The sequence below is a fragment of the Lobosporangium transversale genome (genome assembly GCF_002105155.1).
Source record: "Lobosporangium transversale strain NRRL 3116 chromosome Unknown BCR41scaffold_5, whole genome shotgun sequence".
Taxonomy (NCBI): Eukaryota; Fungi; Mortierellomycota; class Mortierellomycetes; order Mortierellales; family Mortierellaceae; genus Lobosporangium; species Lobosporangium transversale.
Window position 1 is genome coordinate 961,362 of NW_019028983.1, and position 18,808 is coordinate 980,169.

The following is an 18,808-nucleotide window of genomic DNA, read 5'->3' on the forward strand; positions in this document are numbered from 1 at the left end:
TACGCCATCCTAATGTTTACAGGATTTTTTGGGGTGAGTCGGAAGCCCGGGCCCGCATACACGCCCACTGAGACATGACAATTGGTTACATCGAAGAACAAAAAATATGAAATTAATGTCTCTCCAGAAATGGAACACCCGCCTAGCGAATCCAGGTTTTCTCTTTTTTCTTTTCCTTCCTTTTCCCTTCGTTTTTCACTTTATTCAATTTCTTCCTGCTTTCATTCGCTTTTTCTTTTTTCTTTTCACCATTTAAAACAGCGGTCATCCTTAATCATTCCCACGATGCAGGATCGTTCAGACAAGGTCGCGCTCGACTACATTTCACATCTAATCTTGACTGCACCTACAAGGGAGATCTATCATGCGTCAGTTTCCTGGTTCGAGCGGCTCGGCCTCAAAGCCATCATGACCGAGTCCTCCGCGGGAACCACTGCTACATGGCTGCAACTCTTTTCGAGCTCGGAAGCAATGAATGATGTATCTATCAAACTCGTATATTCGCCTTCAGGCCTCCGTAAGCAGGCCCACTCGAGCAAGATGGATTGGCGAAGTGTGCCCGCCATTGCCACAATCATTACAAACACACTGCAGGTAACTTTAGGCGCGTTCTTTCACCTCTGAACAAATGCTTCAAATACTTTAAATTTTTGATTTTGTTGAAAATGACCTCAAAATGATGACAAGTCTTGATATTTGGAGCCTGTTGAGGTGATAGGAGATAACAGCCACGTGTTGTTATCTGCGTTTTGACAGTATACCCCGATTGCGGGACTGATTGCATTCTTTTTATCGCGCACTCAATCGCCCAATCTTCCTTTCCATGGACTGCTACTTTTCTTTTACGAGAGCTTTTTTTTTCTTATCTTAAACACTCTGTTTGAGTCGCGTAAACAAAGTGGTGACGATACTTATCATTAAGATTCAATGATTTGAGCTTTTTTTTTTCTTTTTTTTTTTTTTGCTGGGGGAGAATGAGGAAGGAGGGTGTATAAGATCGTAACGTTGTTAATAACCAATCTTACTTTGCTTGGATTGAACAATGATTGTTGCAGGAACTTGAAGTCCTTCTTTCAAGTATGCCATGGGCCTATCAAAGATACACAGTCCCCTCGAAAAACGCTTCGGAGTCCAATGAGTATTCCGCCATTTATACTCATGATCCCATGAATAATTTATTGATCTTCACCGACAAGCCCAACCCCTTTGGATCTAAGCATAAGCCTAAACACATGCATGAAGAATCCGAAAGTGCCGCTCAAGAGCAGCCCAAAGAGGCTCTGGAAACTACGAGCGGTAAAAGGCGCAAGATTGCCATTTTGACATCAGGAGGAGATGCTCCTGGGATGAATGCTGCCGTCCGTGGGGTCGTTAGGACTGCAATAATGCGAGGATGTGATGCCTACGCTGTTCACGAAGGCTACCAAGGTAAACACCTACAGATCAGTTCAATGCGATATAAGAGCTCAAAACAGTATCTTCGTCAAAGTCTCCTAGTTTCTGATTAAGATTGGCTATTCCCAAATAGGTCTAGTGGATGGCGGTGACATGATCAAAAAGATGGGCTGGGATGATGTACAGGGGTATTTGACTACCGGTGGTACTGTAATTGGCACAGCGCGTTGCAAGGCGTTCCGTGAGCGATGGGGCCGCCTCAAGGCTGCCAAAAACTTAGTCAAGAACGGCATTGATGCTCTGGTTGTCTGTGGAGGAGATGGTTCCTTGACTGGAGCAGATCTCTTCAGAGGAGAATGGCCCGATCTTCTTGAGGAACTTGTCCAGACCAATGAGCTGACAAAAGATGAGGCTGCAACATTTAGTCATCTCAACATTGTAGGCCTTGTGGGTTCTATCGACAATGACATGTCTTCTACTGATATCACTATCGGCGCTGTCACGTGTCTGCATAGAATCTGCGAGAGTATCGACTCTATCTCTAGTACTGCCTCCAGCCATTCTCGTGCATTCGTGGTTGAGGTCATGGGTCGCCACTGTGGATGGCTAGCGCTGATGGCAGGTATTGCCACTGGTGCTGATTTCATTTTTATTCCGGAGCGTCCTCCTTCTGGGGATAACTGGCAGGATGAAATGTGTGCGGATATCAAGAAGCACCGTGATTTGGGTAAACGTAAGACGATTGTTATTGTTTGCGAGGGGGCCATTGATAGCAACCTCCAGCCCATTACTGCAAAAGATTTGAAGGATCTTTTGACAGACCGTCTGCACTTGGACACTCGTATGACGATTTTGGGACACGTTCAGCGTGGAGGCAAGCCTTGTGCTTTTGACCGCAATTTAGCAACTATACAAGGAATTGAGGCTGTCGAAGCTGTCTTGGCTAGCAAACCCGATGTTCCAAGCCCTATGATCGCCATGTGCGAGAACAGGACCAAAAGAATCGATCTTATGAAGGCCGTCGCTTTGGTACGTCAGATTTTGAGAATGCCAAATCCTCACATCATTTTGTTGCTATTAGCAAAGCTAACGCTAGACTGTCTTTTTTTTTTTTTTTTTTTTTTTTTCTTTTACGCTTGCTCTTTTGGAAGACTGGTGAAGTAGCCAAGGCAATTGGACGTAAAGACTTTGTGGCCGCAATGCAGCTTCGCGATCCGGCGTTCAACGAGCAATATGAACAGTATGTTGCAACAACTCAGGCCCATTCAACAAATGCGGAGAAGAAAAATGGCCATTCACTACGCATTGGTATCATCAATGTTGGGGCTCCCGCCGGAGGAATGAATGCTGCGGTGCGCACTGCGGTTCGTTATGCTCTCAACCGTGGTCATGTACCCTTTGCTATTAACAATGGGTTCCCTGGTCTGATTGCAGGCCAAGTTAGGGAGATGAAGTGGATGGATGTAGATGGCTGGATGTCTCACGGAGGAAGTGAACTTGGAACAAACCGTGACCAGCCGTCCCTAGACCTTGGTATGGTCTCGTACCAGCTTCAAAAATTCAACATCCAGGGCCTGTTATTGATTGGAGGGTTCGAAGCATATACTGCTTGCCTTGAAATGTATAATTCTCGTGATTCATACCCTGCCTTCTGCATGCCTATGGTCCACATCCCTGCGACAATCAGCAACAATGTGCCTGGAACTGAATATAGTTTGGGATGTGATACAAGTCTGAACGCCATTATGGAATCGTGTGATGCTCTCAAACAAAGCGCTACAGCCAGCCGGAAGCGTGTATTCGTCGTTGAGGTTCATGGTGGAAAGACAGGTTTCTTGGCGGTCATGTCTGGTTTAGCTGTGGGTGCAACTTCAGTGTACATCCCTGAAGAAGGTATCAACCTTACACGTTTACAGAAGGATGTCCGTCACCTATGTCAACGCTATGCTGAGGATGCTGAGGGCAGATCTCAAGGGCGAGTCATTATTCGTTCTGAATCAGCATCCAAGACGTACACGACGGATATTGTCTCTGCTATCATCAAAGAGGAAGGCCATCAGCAATTTGATTCTAGGACAGCCATTTTAGGACATATTCAGCAAGGCAACTCACCTTCTCCTTTGGATCGTGTTCGTGCCATGAGGCTTTCTGTTTGTGCGATTGATTTTATAGAAGAACACGTCTCTGGTCTCTCTTCGTCATCTTCAATCAGCTCCAGTTCATCTTCGGCAGGACCCGAAGTATACAACAAGGATCCTGAAAGCATCGCAGTTGCCGGCATTCATGGCAACAAAGTCAACTTTACAAGCGTTGAGGCTCTTCAAAGACATACAGACATGAAAAACCGCAAGCCTATGCAATCCTGGTGGATGGACTGCAAAGACATGTGTAATTTACTTGCACGAAGAACCGACTTGCTATAATTCTACATCCATTGATCGAAATAAAAATAAAGCTCAGGTGTTGTAAATAGTAGATATATCTTTGTTTAAGGGGCAAAAAGATAGACGTAAAATCAGGACAGGACAGGACAGGACAAAAAGTGTTAACAAAAATAACAAAAGGAAATAAAGACAAATAACCTTGACGACAAATAGCGCCATACGATGCCAAAAGAAAGACGGGAGCTTTATAAGTGAGCTTACAAACTGAGTTATCCAAAGTCAAAGGCTTGCTGTGAAAAAGGGAAAATAAGGATGAACGGCAAGGTGAATAACCGAAGACAGTTCCTTTGGAAATAAACCTTTTAACGAACCTAACATTACCACTTAATGACCAGCCACAACAAATTTGTTGTAAATAGTAGTCTAAGTAGGTAGGCTCGGTGCTATCCTGTCTGCAAAGCGGCAAGCCACCAATCACCGTTCCATAAATGGAAGGCGGGCTCTCTACTTTGCAGACAGGCTGGTCTCATATCGAAATTTTTTGAGGGAGCGCTCAAAAAGGAAAGGTTATATTTTCTCAATTAGAATAGCAAACCAATTCAATCCGCGCGCTTGAACATGAGGCTTTGTTCTTGAAGTTCTTCGATTGAATTGAGTTTACTATTTTAAAAATATAACCTTTCCTTTTTGAGCGCTCCCTCAAAAAATTTCGATTTGAGACCAGCCTGTCTGCAAAGTAGAGAGCCCGCCTTCCATTTATGGAACGGTGATTGGTGGCTTGCCGCTTTGCAGACAGGATGGCACCGAGCCTACTAAGTAGGTGTATCTTTGCTTAAGGGGCAAAAAGATAGACACAAAATCAGGAAAGGACAGTAGAGTCCTCGCCAAAAAGTCGTAAACTAATATATTTTTCAAGATTTTAAATTGAATAAAATACTCCCATTTTTAAACACCGAAAAAGCACGTACAAAACTCAAAATTTTAATTTTTTCGAAAGCGTTTTCTATTATCGATGAGACGCTCCTCCTCAGACTCACTATCCTCCACTAAATTGAATACGGTTCCAACATCTTGGACAAGATCCTCTATCTCAGACTCTAGTGCAACGGCATCGGCTTCATCTTGGTTCACTACTCTATCAAGTTCCATGTCCCACTCGTAGCTGTCCACTCTAATCGTGTCTTCCAAGTCCTCAACAGGCTCCTGTTCATCAGTGGCCTCTTGATAAACTTCTTGATCAAAGGTTTCTGCTTGTACACGACCTCTCTCATTGTAGTACCTCATACCAATTTTCACAGATTTTTTCCATACAGAGTAGAAGACTCTACAAGGAATCTGGGCAAACAAACTGAGTAGCCTTTTCTTAAGTAACAAGGCTGTCATTGTCGTCCCATATATTTTTTTAAATAAGCTTTATTGATTTAAAATATTTGTACGTAAATTTCTTATTTCTCAGACCTCAATTCAAATTGAGTATTTTAAAAATATATTAGTTTACGACTTTTTGGCGAGGACTCTACAAAGAGTGTCAACAAGAATACCAAGAGAAAATAAAGACAAACAACCTTGACGACAAACAGCGCAATAGGATGCCGAAAGAGAAAGATGGGAGCTTTATAGGTTAGCTCACAAACTGAGTTCCTGGACGGCAAATGCTTGTTGTGAAAAGGGGAAAAGATAATAGCAAGAACAAGACGTATGGGGAAAACTAAAGACTTTATTGAGGAAGAAGTTCTTTGGCTTTTATAACTTAGCCTACAGGCCTGACTGTGGTGCTTTCTAGGTGAGGTGGACTCACCTATAGCTTAAGGCTTTGCACAAAGGTTCTTTTAACTGTGGATCGACAGAATGTCCCGATTAGTAGATACAAAGTAAAAATAAAATAGTTAAAATTAATTTATATCTCTAACATACTATAGCCGCTACCTTTTTTGATATATCACGTGTAGAAATTTTTTTTCAGACAATTTGGGATTAAGATCGGATTTTATTTCCTCCTCCCCTTTCATTCCCTCATTCATTACCCTTTCCCTTATTCCCTTACTTCAACAATGGTTTGCAACCAATGCGTTAAAGAATATGCGCGTCGTGGAGAATTAGTTGAAGTTACGCATGAACGATCAAATAGTAATGAGTGTCTTTTCAACAGATGTAAGACATGTAATCGTCCAAGAATACATGGACATATGGAAAATTGTCTTGAGAATATTATCCCCGTCATTGATAAGTGAGTATAAGTGATAATTGGAAAATGCAGAACATATATGACAATGTGACAAGACAACACGACAGAGCAACAGAGGAATGGATAAGTATATGTAGGATGTAGGATACAAGTGTAGGAAAAGCTGAACTAATAATTAAATAAATATTTTTTTTCAATTTTTCAAAATCAAAGTGAGCGTGACATGGAGGTGCAAAATTCACGTAATGAGAACATTAACCTGAACAGAAGTAACCGCGAGGAAGAATATGAATTTGAGCCTTATCATCCCCCACCACGACCTCCACTTCCAGTACAAGTTCCTATTGCTAGGCGACCTTTCATTGCTAGGCGACCTTTTAATGAAAATCTAATCAGAGGCAACAGTATTAAAAATCACAGACATCACCTTGATCGGATGATAAAATGTCCAGGAACCGACGACGACGAAATGTTGGAAAGATGATTAGTCGTCTCTATTTTGTATCTCCCAAAGATCGAGAACGCTATTGCCTTAGATTATTATTGCTTCATGTTAAAGGTGCAACTGGATTTGAAGATCTCCGGACAGTTGATGGTACAATATTTGCGACATTTCGAGAAGCAGCGGTTGCTCGCCAATTGCTTCAGGACGACAATGAGTCAAAGCTTTGCCTTGAAGAAGCAGTGCTGTTTCAAAACACCACAGCTTTGCGCAATCTCTTTGCAATGATCCTTGAGCACTGCAATCCGGCCGAGCCAAGAGTTTTGTGGGATACATTTGCTACCCATTTAGCAGAGGACAAGTTACGTGCCCGTCAAGTTGCACAACAAAATGGTGCCATTAATGCTGAGGTGACTCCTGAAGATATCTTTAAGGATGCTGAAAAGGAAGCGCTGTTGGATCTTGACCATATTTTAAAAGAGATTGGATCCTGCTTGGCCAACTATTTAGAACTCTCGCAAGACCTCACCATAACCCATCCCTATGTTGATAATATTGACTACAATGACCCGGAAGCTATGGTGAATTTAGAGGACTTAGGACAAGAAGCAAGAGCAAATGCCGAGCTTCTGAATGCTGATCAACGTACTGCATATGACCGGATTTTGGCTGCTGTTCAAGGAGATACCAATCAGAAGCTCTTCTTCATCGATGGACCTGGAGGGACTGGGAAATCATTTCTATACAATACTTTAATCGCCCATGTCCTTGGTGAGCGTCAAGAGAGAGTCATTACTGTAGCCTCTTCAGGAATTGCTGCTTTAATTTTGCGCGAAGGTCGCACTGCACATTCAGTTTTCAAGATTCCTCTCGCATGTAAAGCTGACACGGTGTGCAACATTGCCGCCAGGTCAGAATTGGCTCAAAAAATTTCTGATGCTAAAATTATCATTTGGGATGAGGCTCCAACACAGCATCGACATATTTTTGAAGCTGTCGATAGGACGCTAAAAGATGTTTTGAAGGTGGATGAGCCATTTGGTGGGAAGATTGTCGTTTTTGGTGGAGATTTCCGGCAGACCCTACCTGTTGTTGTACGAGGAACAGTGGAGCAAATTGTTAGGTCCTGTCTAAAGAACTCTCCAAACATCTGGAGCAAAGTAGAAGTCATGAAGCTTTCACAAAACATGAGGGTGGTGAATGATCCGAGCAATGGTCCATTTGTTCAGTTCTTGCTCCAGGTCGGAGAAGGCGCCTTACCGACTGTTGATCTAGCAAACCATTCCGACTATATCAGCATTCCCGAAGCCTACATCTTCAAGCCAGCAGCAGGTGGGGATTCGCATGTTAAACAGCTCATTAGTTACATGTATCCCAGCCTTGAGACTACTCCATTGCTCCCTGATGACATGATGAAAAGAGCCATATTGACTCCTCTCAACAAAAGTGTCAATGCGATTAACGATATTGCAACCAAAATGCTTTATGGTGAAAACATTGGGACTTATCAAGCCCATGACTCAGTCACTGATGATGTGGAGGCTGGCCTATATCCAGTCGAGTACCTCAACACTTTGGAGCCATCAGGATTGCCACCATTTAAGCTGCTACTAAAGATCGGCCAGCCTATCATGTTGTTAAGGAATATGAACGCCAAGCGTGGATTGTGTAATGGTACCCGACTTATTGTGCGTGGTCTTACCTCAAGGTGCATGGAAGCAGAAGTTATCACAGGCGCTTTAAAAGGAAAAAGAGTGTTTATTCCGCGCATCCCCCTGACAACTGCTGATGATGACCAAACATCACCTGTGAAGTTTACACGGTATCAATTCCCCATCAAGCCAGCATTCGCTATGACAATTAACAAGTCGCAGGGGCAAACTCTTGAGAAGGTGGGTATTTATCTCCCTGCTCCCGTGTTTACTCATGGTCAACTGTATGTTGCACTATCACGCTGCTCCAATCCAAGAGATCTGAGGGTTTTAATAGACAATGGCATATTTCCTGGGTTTGAAGGTGTTTATACAAGGAACATTGTATACAAGAGCGTTCTCCAATAAGTATAAAAATAAAAATAATAAATTATTTTGTTCAAAAATTCACACCTGTGCATCGCACGGGCTACTGCTAGTAACTATAATGACCAGCCACAACAAATTGATTTCACGTGATAAATAGTGGCTTATATTACAACAGCCCTTAATTAATCCCAGTCGGTGGATCCCACCGTTGAAAAGTGTATGAATGTTCACATCAATTCATTCAGACCAACTTCATCTTTCATTAACAACAGCGCAACATGGGTGAAGAAGCCGACAAGAAGACTGATGTCACCTCGCCAGAACATATCAACCTCAAGGTTGTAGGACAGGTATTGAGTCTTTTTTTTATGGCCTCACTTTTTTGGAATTGTTTGTCACCTATGCCTCCATAATTTTTTTTTGCTCTGGAGACTGAAAAGGAAGAGAATGGTGATCGCTATCCTTATACTGATGATATTAAACGTGGTATTACTTTCAATATCTTTTTATTCGACTATTGGCCATTGTAGGATCAATCTGAGGTATTCTTCAAGATCAAGCGTTCGACTGCATTGAAGAAATTAATGGATGCTTATTGTGATCGCCAAGGAAAAGCACTTAACAGCGTGCGCTTCTTATACGATGGTGAACGTATCCAGCCCACCAACACACCTAATGAGGTATGGATGTTCTTGAAGCCATTACCATATTCATAATATTATACATTGATATGCATCATTTGTAGCAACATGTTTAATGCTTTTTTTTTTTTTTTTTTTTTTTTTTTTTTTTCGTTTGCACCGATAGCTGGAAATGGAGGATGGCGACTCAATCGACGTCATGGTAGAACAAGTTGGAGGCTCATCCTAAGCGACATGTCATCATAATATAACTTGACCATACATCTTCTTTTAGGATATGCTGGAGTTTGTCTCCTCTGCTTAGTTTGCTTGTTGAGCGCACTTTTTCAACCTCCATGATGGCCTTTATTAGACTTTTTTATGCCTTTTGATAACCTTCACCCTCAATTGTCACTTTGGCTTCAAAATGTCGAATAAAAAAAATAATGAATCTTCAATATTTAAAATAAATAACGTATCCTTGGCTTTCTTGGGCGCATGTTTTGATCTGGATGTACGATCAAATTTTTTGACCTCTTAAAATGTTTTTAATTTACTATTTTTTTTAAATCTCGAAATTATGGACATCCTACGAATTTCATAGCATGGAATCTGTTAGTTGCTAATGCTTACATGATTGCATCTTCAGATGAATTGTGAACAATTGAAATGTGAATATTCTGATCACTTCTTCCTGACTAGAACAAACATACGTACAATGGAATAGATTAAGCGGGCCAAGCACCAGCAACTCGTTGAGACTTATACCAAACATCATCAAAAGTCTAAAAAAACTGATAACACTCAAGAGAAAGTCTATAAAACTGAACGAGATATATTAATCGAGAACCATAAGTAAGTTTTTTTAAAAAAAAAAAAAAAAAAAAAAAAATTGTTTAGTATGCCTTGCTGATACAGAATAAACTATGCGAAAAAATGTATAGGTTCCTGCGGTCAGAACAGGACAATGAAGACTTGACATGGGAGGAACGTATCGCAAAGAAACATTACGATAAGCTATTCAAAGAATATGCACTCATAGATCTCAGATATTATAGAGAAGGACGGATTGCAATGCGCTGGCGTAATGAGAGAGAATTACTTTCCGGCAAAGGTAAATACGAAGTGCCACTAACAATAACGAGGACATGTAAGCACCCCCTTTAACACCACACTTCATTTTACAGGGCAGTTCACTTGTGCCAATTTATCTTGCGATATTTCCGATGAGCTCGAGAGCTGGGAAGTCAATTTTGCATATGTTGAGCACAACGAAAAAAAGAATGCACTTGTCAAGGTTCGATTGTGTAAAAAGTGCTCGGATAAACTCAACTACAAGAAAAAACATAAGCGAGCTTCATCTTCTTCTCATGGGAGTGAAACACTGTCATCCTCGAGCTTGGGACGAGAAAGTGAATCATACGCAAGGAATAAGAGCCAATCGCCAAAGCGTCGGCGCCATCGTTCAATAGACCGGAACGAAGGCGAAGGCAAGAGTAAGGACGACAAGCACACAAACAAGGACGAATCTGATGAAGCGAGCACAGGAGGGCGAAAGAAGCGCCGCCACCACAACACTACTTCCGAATCCAAGGAAGATCAAAAAGAGGATCGATACCAGAAAAAGGCTCGACAAGGTGCTAGCCACGATGATCATACTAGTAGTCGAACGCGTTACATAGAACAGGCTTTACGAGACACTCCTGCAAAATGAGATTATTTCCAGCAAAATTGTAAACCGTATCTTATGCATTTCATAGGGGGGTTTGGCACGCAAATTTATCATTGTGCTACCAAAAAGTCCAACGAATAAAACGCGTTCCTCTGCAGAATTGGGTCTTTAAAAAATGCTTCTTCATCTCGTTTTTTTGCTCAATCAACGACATTCATTCAATCCATTCCTTGCCCCGTTTCAGTACATACAACATTTGATGACCAGTCAGAGCAAACATTCTTTCTAGATATACATTTCCTCGCATTTCGACCGTTTCATCTCTTCCGCTTTCTTTTTTTTTTCTTTTCTTTTATTTAATAAATATTCACGCACAAAATTGTTCAAGCAGTTAATTGATTACCAGGGCAACAGACAATGCCTATATCTGTCAAGGCAACGTTTGCGCAAGAGGGCGTTTTCTTTGCCGGCGAGAAGCTTAATTGCACCATTACATTCACTAATTCCACATCACTTACCCAGCTCGTTTCTGCCCCAACTGGTCCTCCTAATTCAACGCTTCCTTCGCGGCCGTCTTCGACGTTTCAGCGTAAACTACCAGTTCATCATGAAGAGCAAGAGAAACAACAGCAACGTTCAAAAGATGAAGCCAATGGCTATAGGGACGAACAATTAATGCAGACGAATACAGAGACCAAGCGTGATACCACTCCCTTGTCGTCATCTGCATCTAGTGCACTTGCATCCTCCACAAACTCATCAGCAAACACGCCACCTAGAACGGACACAAATATACAGAACCCTCTTCCCGTATCACAGAAGGTTGATCCAATACCCAACAATGGAAACTTATTGGAGAACGGCAATAGAGCTCACTCTAGGCAAGATATGCCGTATCAGCGTCCCTCAACACCTGCCAGCAGAGCTCTAAGTCAGTCACGCCTATCCTCTGATATTAGCCATATCGATGCAACCCAACATGGCAAACACATGTCCAATAATGAGCGTCTAGAAAAACTGCAAGCAAATTCAGGGAAAGAGGAGCAAGAGGAACATGAGCAGACCATTCCAGCCCCTCCTCGTGATGAGGATAGCCCTGGACCACAGATTCCAACAACATCTAGACAAGGACAAGTACCAAGGGATCAGCTGTACTCAACGAACACTCCACAGAGCGGATCACAAAACTCAGCATCCTCTCCTGGTCTACTGGGCCTGGCAGGTTTTATGTATCGCTCAGCGTCGTTTTCAACGCTAGCTTCGGCTTTTGGTCTTTCAGGAGGAGAGACGGAACAAGTGTATCCTAATGGCAAGTCTAATTGAAAAACGAAGGTGCAACGATTACGGAACTGTTGCAGAGTCAAGGAGCTGCAGGCAGTGTAGATATTCAGTCAACACTCATTTATCCCGTGGATTTTCAACCTCATTCTCTTCGGTAATGGTTCATTAACTCACATTTATATTTTGATTGCATTTTGTAGTCGAGAAAAAGTTACCACCCTTGCCTCCCCCCGATGAGTTGGACGATGGAAGAAGATCGCCATTCACAGCCTTATTACCAGTACAGATTATGTCCCCAGAGGACAAAGGACAGAAAACAACAAAAGAGACTGGTCATCCAGGCAGCAATTTTAGCAGTGGACAACCGACTGACTCGAATATAGATTCAGATCAGCTTGCTCGCTTGGGGACACCTATTGGACTTGGTTTGGACAACAAAGCAAAACCTGGCCGCTCTAGGGCAGCAACGAATGGAAGCATAAGCGGATTGAAAGAAAGTATGATCGAGCTGCAGGTCACCGATAATGCCGATACTCACTCCGTAATAGATGACGGTGAATACCAGACGCCCCGACCATCAATGGATTATTCCACACGATCATCTATGCAGAGTGCCAGGGGGCCTTTCCAGCAGCAGTTTGAGTCGCCTAAACGCAGAGCGTCACTAATGTCAAACTATTCAACCCATTCGAGTCCCAGAGGATCATCAAGTCACGTACCAAAGAAGGAATCATTACTTTGGGGCTCTGTACAGGTCATCGGTCAGTTTATGGTCGATGGTTCGTTCATCCGTCAGCAAGGATTTGAATCATTAAAAACCAAGACTATGTATCGACCCACAGGTAGCTCTGGAGGTGGCGCAATAGGAGGTGGCACTTTAGGGATAGTGAACCCATCAGACTGGAGGGACAAAGCTAGTATGTTATTTAGCAGTGGACATCAGAGATGAATTTTTCATGATATACTTCTCGAAATTTGTATCGTTATACTCATTTACTCATGATTGCTATCCTTAGACGCAAACCGTCTTTTCCCTGTGTTTTCAACCCCGCCTTCGATTTTATTTGTGGACTTGCAACTAGGTCCAGGCGAATCTATTACATGTATGTTTGTGATGCAAGAGGCTATATTGCATTGTCTATTGCAGCATGTCTAGATCGATACTGAAAACATGGACTTCATATTGTCTCTAGATTCCTACCAAATCGAACTCCCAGAGGATTTACCACCATCGCATCGGGGCAAAACAATCAGATTTGCTTATAACCTCATCCTTGGAGTTCAACGTGGAAGTGTCCATATACCAGCCAAGAGTGTTCAGTTACCATTTAGACTCTATAACAACATTTCGGAACAAGGTACTAGACCAGTATATGACCTGATGAGCCCTATTATCTTGCACAAGGACACTGCTATCTCAAGTGTTGCTGGCCAGGGACGCGTTACAGAGAAATCTTTAGAAAAACCAAGTATGCCTCCCCACACTTTTTTTCTGCTTTTTCTTTTTTCATGGGGAAATAAGTCTATATACTAGAACCCGTAAGAATTGTTTGTTCTGAGTAACATTCTGGACTTGTCATTGCATATTTAGAGCTTGCAAGGAAACAGTTTGAGGACTATGTAAATGAGCTAATCAGAAACATCAAACCCAGTGGTGAGGAATGCAATCCAGCACAAGCACGAGAACTCACACGCCGCGAGAGTGATGCATACAAGGACGAGGAGACAGTTCTGTCGCACACATGCTTGGAAAAGGCTACTATACTTTCTAGGTCAACCAGCCCAGGTATCTTCATAGTTTTGACAGTGTTTTTATATGGCATGGTCAAATACTTACAAGGCAACTGTTAACCCTATCATTTTCCATATTCGATTATGTCCAAAGCGAGCTATGATATTTGTAAAAATAACGTGCCTGTTGCTAAGTTGTCGTTGATCAAGACACGATTCAAATTGGGAGAAACCGTGTACGGAATAATCTCATTCTCCTTACGCGAGATCCCCACATATCAGGTCTCAATAACTTTAGAGACTGTTGAAGCCATAGAAGCTAGCTATGCGTGCCGTACACCAGCTCAGACAGCAAAATTGACCAAACGTGTCCATGCGGAGCTCCATGAATCTTGTATCGACACAATGCGAACTTCATTTGCGCTTTGCATCCCTCCTACTGCTACTCCAGAATTCAAAACATCTACGTGTAAGAGTTGGCCCGTTTTTTTTTCTTTTCTTTTTTTTTTTTTTTTTTTTTTTTTTTTGAAAGTTTAGTTGCCCTCGTTATTTACAGATTTCTCACACGCCTTTTTTTTTTTTTTTTTTTTGTCATTATAATGACTCAGTGACACTGAAATGGTATATTCGTGTTGAGTTTATCACTGGCCCAGCTAATCAGCCGCGCTTCAAAATGACAAGCGTGGATGAACGGCGCTCTCAATATCAAGCTGTTGATTCACTTTCGACAGAGAACTTCGATTGCACTGTTCCTATACAAGTTTATCCAACTTCATATGAGACAGGAGCACTCTATTCACCTACAGTGGCTTTCAGTCTCTCCTAAAGAAAGCAAGCTTTTTTTCTCATTATTGATACACACATCTTTAAAACTTGTGGTCCTATCAAGGAGCATGGTTGTTTTTATAAAAATAAAAAGAAAAAAAAGAAAAAGAGCTGCGGAGGTTTTTCAAGCGATTTCTCTCGTCCTTGCACCTAGAAAATCAAACTGGCTCATATCCATAATCAGAGATAATCCTGTACATGAAATATTTTTTTTTTATCTAGATATATAACTGCTATTATCTTAATACATACCCCGGGAGCTTTCGGTAGTTCCCAACAATCCAAAAGAAAATCAAAGGAAAAAGAAAGACAAAAAAGAGGGAAAAGAAAATAAAATCCTTTTATAAAGTGGTGCTTGTTTGTGATGGCGCTACACTAGTTGTTGATGTAGGATTGACGACAGTCGATGATGGAGATGGTGATACGGCTCTGACTGCTTCCTGTGCTTCAGTAGACAACGTGGTCGAGTTCTTCTGGCCTCGTTCTGCAAAATTTTTCAATGCCTTTTTTGCCTGTTTAGCCTTCATTGCTTCTACAACCTTGCCTCTGAGCTCCATTCCCTTAGCACCCAACAGATCAGGACGGGTTTCGAGCAAGTAGCGATCAAGACCTCCTTTCTTATCCACTGTACGGATGACAGAGGTGGTCATGTTGAGTTTGATCCAATCATTCAGCACCTCAGAGAAGAGACGCTTTGTCTGAACATTCGGAAGCCATGTACGTCGGGTTTTGGTCTTGGAGTGAGGAACGTTGTTGCCAAATTGGATCTGTTTGCCTATAGTATCGCACAACGAGAGAAATTAATGTTTGATCAAGGTCGAAAGAAAGAGAGAGGAGGAGAGTCAATACTGTCCTCCACTCTTTCATTCACTTCATTCATCGAACAATAAAGTAGGGTCGGTTCCTGAGGAATACAACAATACAATGTAAATAGAAACTGATCCTGATTCCTAAAATGTAACATTGAAACATCGTTTGGTGAGCTATATAGAGTGAATGATTGCCAATGTACCTCCAAAGAGACCACGTTGGGCACGTTTGAAGGGTGCTTTGGCCAGTTGAATGATGGCAGACGTGCTAGACAACATGGAATGGATGTATGTATTTGGATTTGGTGGACTGAGACTGGAGAGATGCTAATGGTAACTTTAAGGCCGGTGACCATTTGTTTTCTCTTCGGAGAAAGGATTCATTTAATTAAGGGTTATTCGTTTTAGTGGCGCATAGCGAATTTTTTATTTGACAGAGTTACAGAGAAACTGGTAAAAAGTTTCCAACAATCACGGAAGGAATATTATACTTGTCGCGTCGGATAGTGAAGGAGAAGCAACAGGAAATCACACTTTGGCACTCTGGATCAGGATTCTTGAGTAGACATGATGTTAAAACTGCTTTTTGACCTGCATCAAATGCAATGTTTCCATATTTCTAAACGTATTTTTTTGAGCGCACAACGAGAGAGAAAGAGAAAATGAGAATTGAAGTGAGTGATAAGCGGTCAGCTTGGTACCAAGGTTATAAGCTTCGGCCAGTTCTCAAAAGTCAATTGATTGGCATAAAAAAAAAACATACTTCCCAATAATTAACAGCGGATTCCTCCGCCATTAATTCATAGATGCACAAGCGACCATCGCGAAGCATCTCGAGTGGAACATTTACAAGAGCTGCAAATTCTTTGTTGCCTTTATAGATCTCCCCTGTGCGGCGCCAAAGACAAGCAGGTATACCCATGGAACTAAACACACGATCATAATCCTTGATATAGATTCACATAAGAAAAAAAAGACTGCGCGTTAAAAATATATATAAAGTAAAAGAGAAAGAAGGAGTATGATGCTCTACTGCTGCACTTACCAGCAACAGCCGTTCAAATGCTTCTTCTACTAGAACAAGATCGATGTCTGTTAAAAATTGAGCTACACTCCGGAATGCTGGACGGAAGGTTCCCATGACGTTCAAAATTCTTTGTCGGCTAATATTCGACATGCTTTTTTTTTTTTTTTTTTTTTTTTTTACGAATGATCAGAGATGTACGAGTTGTTCCATTTCTTCCACTATACAATCCCAGACCTATTTCCAGGTATGTATGTATTTATGTATTCTAAAAAAGTTTAGGTAATCGACTTACTTGCTGTCCATGTACTTCTGTAATCTCGAATACCCATTGACATAGTTGTAGGGTTTAAGGAATCCTGCTTCGAATTTTGCGTTGATTACCTGAGTAAGCCGGTCTTCATTTGTTCCATCGCTCGGATTGGCAGCTGTTATGAAGAACTTTTCGGTCGTATTAACAGGCAAAGCTTGATCAGGGGCCATGTTTTGCTGCTCACCTCCAAGGCTTTCCAAAAAGTCGCTATTATCCGGTTTTGTAATAAATGTTTCAGCTAAATACTACATGTTCATGATGTATTAAAACCTATTACAATCTGTTACACACCTTTACCTTATCACAGTGAACTCATTACCCATATGCTCACTCGCAAATGTCAGTGGAGTAACAGGAAGGTTTGTAAGGTGATCGTTGAAGCCATACATTGAGACTGCGCTCATCCCTTCGTGTTGCAATGATGGCTGTTGCATTTGATCTGTCTGGCCTTGAAGGATCAGGGCTTGCTGTTGTTGTTGCTGTTGTTGATGCTGTTGAAATTGGTGCGAGGTTCTCTTTTCGCTCGCGTGTAAAGGAGCAGAGAAAGATATAGCGGCGGCAGCAGCCTGATTTGCTAGTTGAGATGGCTTTGGTTCATCGTGACAAAGATGTCCAATATTTCGTTTGATGCATCGTTGACATGGCCGACCTTAACCCTCGATAAATATGTTATGCTTGATGTTAGTTACATGTTTCCTAACTTCTCTCTTTTCAGATCCTTTTACTCCTCCTCACTCTGTACATCTCACTTTCTCACTTCCTCACTTTCTCACTTTCTAATTTTCTAACTTTCTCTTTTTTTTTTTCTTTTTTTTTTTTTTTTTTTTTCGCAGCGCTCCACAGCAAGTCGATCCTTAATTCTCTTGCTTTGCTTACCATCATCGCATGTCATATGTGATCGTCGGCAATATACACATGCTATGTCAAGAAAGGAAAAAAAACCCCATAATCAGTCATCAATCTATGGATCGGTAAGATGAAGGGAACTGCGTCTGCATCTACATACTCTATCTATTACTAAATATTGAACGAAATCAAAGGCGAAACAAATTGCTGTGAAGCAAGGTCAAAGAAAGGCCAAACAAACTGATCAATGTATATTTATCATTAGATAGCTGAAGCATAAATTAAATGATCAAAGGCTGTAATGAATACTTTGACATGAACCAGCATGCTGGATGTGATCAGATAGAGTATTTAATGGTGATGTTTTACCACCTTTATTTTTATTTATTTTTTACCATGAGCAACTTTGCGGCGCTTGGGGCCATTTCTTTTCTTCTTATTCTCATCTTCAACCTGTTGCTGTGGCTTGCTATTATTATTGCTATTGGCGTTAACGTTGGTTTCCATTTTGAAGATCGATATTGCCGTTCATGTGTCTTTGTTTGGACGAGATGGTATTCAAGGGGAGAACTTTTGTATCCGATATGGATTAGGAAACAAGAAACAACAATAGTAAAAATGAAAACCCAAACCAAAGTTGAATTTGGCTATTGAAGACAAATGATGAATGGAGGAAAATTATGAATGAAGAAAGGGTAATGCAATGCATCGTGACAACCTTTATAGGCGGTGGAACTGATATAGGAAAAAAGCTCATGGAGTCATTCATAAAATTGACCACTGTTGCCATCGGAGCTTTGTGTCTTGCGCCCATTGCGCATTGCGCCCGCGCGGACAACGTTGTGCTAGGGAACTATCGAACATCCGTCATCTCCCTCTTCTTATTTTCTTAAGATCTTCTTTCCGTTTTTTTTTTTTTTTTTTTTTTTTTTTTCACTTTGGTTGTACGACAAACATCAATTATGTTTGACAGCAATTGTAGCGGACGATCCCTTCCCCATGTTTTCATGGAGTTTTTTTTTACTTCCTACCATCACGATGTAACAACTCCTCTTCCGTCCAAATCTATTCATCCGAATGAACACCCGTACTGACCACCTTGCTTCTTGTGCAAAGGCACTTCAGGTGGCTCTGTGCTCATCATTAATTGTGGCTGTGCTCTTTTGCTTGTTCGAAATCTCGATCCAGCACTCGAGCCCAGTAAATGTGTGATACATCTACTTTCAATGAGCACCTTATTTTACACAAGTCGTTAGTTTT

The 18,808-nt window shown here is 41.6% G+C and overlaps 6 protein-coding genes across 6 annotated transcripts; 4 read left to right on the forward strand and 2 right to left on the reverse strand.

Moving 5' to 3' along the window:
• Positions 1-152: 152 nt before the first annotated feature.
• BCR41DRAFT_347484 (6-phosphofructokinase) lies at positions 153-4,000 on the forward strand. The gene is made up of 4 exons (XM_022023101.1): positions 153-594; positions 1,056-1,428; positions 1,529-2,424; positions 2,547-4,000. The coding sequence occupies exons 1-4, from the start codon at positions 286-288 to the stop codon at positions 3,816-3,818; spliced, it is 2,850 nt and encodes a 949-aa protein (XP_021884881.1). The 5' UTR covers positions 153-285; the 3' UTR covers positions 3,819-4,000.
• Positions 4,001-8,657: 4,657 nt separating this feature from the next.
• Positions 8,658-9,522, forward strand: BCR41DRAFT_332544 (ubiquitin-related domain-containing protein). The gene is made up of 3 exons (XM_022021856.1): positions 8,658-8,777; positions 8,958-9,107; positions 9,235-9,522. Exons 1-3 carry the CDS (start codon positions 8,706-8,708, stop codon positions 9,295-9,297), a joined length of 285 nt encoding a protein of 94 aa, XP_021884882.1. The 5' UTR covers positions 8,658-8,705; the 3' UTR covers positions 9,298-9,522.
• An 83-nt stretch (positions 9,523-9,605) lies between these two features.
• Positions 9,606-10,874, forward strand: BCR41DRAFT_347491 (folate-sensitive fragile site protein Fra10Ac1-domain-containing protein). Its single transcript, XM_022023102.1, has 4 exons — positions 9,606-9,661; positions 9,775-9,902; positions 9,992-10,161; positions 10,235-10,874. Exons 1-4 carry the CDS (start codon positions 9,653-9,655, stop codon positions 10,759-10,761), a joined length of 834 nt encoding a protein of 277 aa, XP_021884883.1. The 5' UTR covers positions 9,606-9,652; the 3' UTR covers positions 10,762-10,874.
• Positions 10,875-10,991: 117 nt separating this feature from the next.
• Positions 10,992-14,607, forward strand: BCR41DRAFT_347493 (Rgp1-domain-containing protein). The gene is made up of 7 exons (XM_022023103.1): positions 10,992-12,028; positions 12,201-12,917; positions 13,017-13,103; positions 13,194-13,469; positions 13,592-13,786; positions 13,886-14,200; positions 14,340-14,607. Exons 1-7 carry the CDS (start codon positions 11,137-11,139, stop codon positions 14,555-14,557), a joined length of 2,700 nt encoding a protein of 899 aa, XP_021884884.1. The 5' UTR covers positions 10,992-11,136; the 3' UTR covers positions 14,558-14,607.
• Positions 14,608-14,666: 59 nt separating this feature from the next.
• BCR41DRAFT_347495 (ribosomal L28 family-domain-containing protein) lies at positions 14,667-15,689 on the reverse strand. Its single transcript, XM_022023104.1, has 3 exons — positions 15,569-15,689; positions 14,809-15,331; positions 14,667-14,719 (listed from the first exon to the last, which is right to left on the reverse strand). Exons 1-2 carry the CDS (start codon positions 15,642-15,644, stop codon positions 14,898-14,900), a joined length of 510 nt encoding a protein of 169 aa, XP_021884885.1. The 5' UTR covers positions 15,645-15,689; the 3' UTR covers positions 14,667-14,719; positions 14,809-14,897.
• Positions 15,690-15,776: 87 nt separating this feature from the next.
• Positions 15,777-18,266, reverse strand: BCR41DRAFT_318576 (hypothetical protein). Its single transcript, XM_022021319.1, has 7 exons — positions 17,944-18,266; positions 17,579-17,620; positions 17,000-17,351; positions 16,685-16,909; positions 16,411-16,543; positions 16,129-16,311; positions 15,777-15,984 (listed from the first exon to the last, which is right to left on the reverse strand). The coding sequence occupies exons 1-7, from the start codon at positions 18,053-18,055 to the stop codon at positions 15,805-15,807; spliced, it is 1,227 nt and encodes a 408-aa protein (XP_021884886.1). The 5' UTR covers positions 18,056-18,266; the 3' UTR covers positions 15,777-15,804.
• Positions 18,267-18,808: the final 542 nt, after the last annotated feature.

What these genes read in the sequence shown, in the direction of transcription:
- BCR41DRAFT_347495 (XM_022023104.1), bottom strand. Translation starts at nt 15,644, where the DNA reads ATGTTGTCTAGCACGTCTGCCATCATTCAACTGGCCAAAGCACCCTTC. An exon ending in CCAACGTGGTCTCTTTGGAG is followed by an intron (nt 15,332 to 15,568) that starts GTACATTGGCAA and finishes GCGATACTATAG; the next exon opens with GCAAACAGATCCAATTTGGC.
- BCR41DRAFT_318576 (XM_022021319.1), bottom strand. Translation starts at nt 18,055, where the DNA reads ATGGAAACCAACGTTAACGCCAATAGCAATAATAATAGCAAGCCACAG. An exon ending in CAGAAGTACATGGACAGCAA is followed by an intron (nt 16,544 to 16,684) that starts GTAAGTCGATTA and finishes AAAAAAAAAAAG; the next exon opens with CATGTCGAATATTAGCCGAC. An exon ending in CATTTGAACGGCTGTTGCTG is followed by an intron (nt 16,312 to 16,410) that starts GTAAGTGCAGCA and finishes ATCTATATCAAG; the next exon opens with GATTATGATCGTGTGTTTAG.
- BCR41DRAFT_347491 (XM_022023102.1), top strand. An exon ending in ATATTAATCGAGAACCATAA is followed by an intron (nt 9,903 to 9,991) that starts GTAAGTTTTTTT and finishes AAAAATGTATAG; the next exon opens with GTTCCTGCGGTCAGAACAGG. An exon ending in AGAATTACTTTCCGGCAAAG is followed by an intron (nt 10,162 to 10,234) that starts GTAAATACGAAG and finishes TTCATTTTACAG; the next exon opens with GGCAGTTCACTTGTGCCAAT.
- BCR41DRAFT_347484 (XM_022023101.1), top strand. Translation starts at nt 286, where the DNA reads ATGCAGGATCGTTCAGACAAGGTCGCGCTCGACTACATTTCACATCTA. An exon ending in TCATTACAAACACACTGCAG is followed by an intron (nt 595 to 1,055) that starts GTAACTTTAGGC and finishes TGATTGTTGCAG; the next exon opens with GAACTTGAAGTCCTTCTTTC. An exon ending in TTATGAAGGCCGTCGCTTTG is followed by an intron (nt 2,425 to 2,546) that starts GTACGTCAGATT and finishes CTCTTTTGGAAG; the next exon opens with ACTGGTGAAGTAGCCAAGGC.
- BCR41DRAFT_332544 (XM_022021856.1), top strand. Translation starts at nt 8,706, where the DNA reads ATGGGTGAAGAAGCCGACAAGAAGACTGATGTCACCTCGCCAGAACAT. An exon ending in ACCTCAAGGTTGTAGGACAG is followed by an intron (nt 8,778 to 8,957) that starts GTATTGAGTCTT and finishes TGGCCATTGTAG; the next exon opens with GATCAATCTGAGGTATTCTT. An exon ending in CCACCAACACACCTAATGAG is followed by an intron (nt 9,108 to 9,234) that starts GTATGGATGTTC and finishes TTGCACCGATAG; the next exon opens with CTGGAAATGGAGGATGGCGA.
- BCR41DRAFT_347493 (XM_022023103.1), top strand. Translation starts at nt 11,137, where the DNA reads ATGCCTATATCTGTCAAGGCAACGTTTGCGCAAGAGGGCGTTTTCTTT. An exon ending in TCCAGGCGAATCTATTACAT is followed by an intron (nt 13,104 to 13,193) that starts GTATGTTTGTGA and finishes TATTGTCTCTAG; the next exon opens with ATTCCTACCAAATCGAACTC. An exon ending in AGAATTCAAAACATCTACGT is followed by an intron (nt 14,201 to 14,339) that starts GTAAGAGTTGGC and finishes ATAATGACTCAG; the next exon opens with TGACACTGAAATGGTATATT.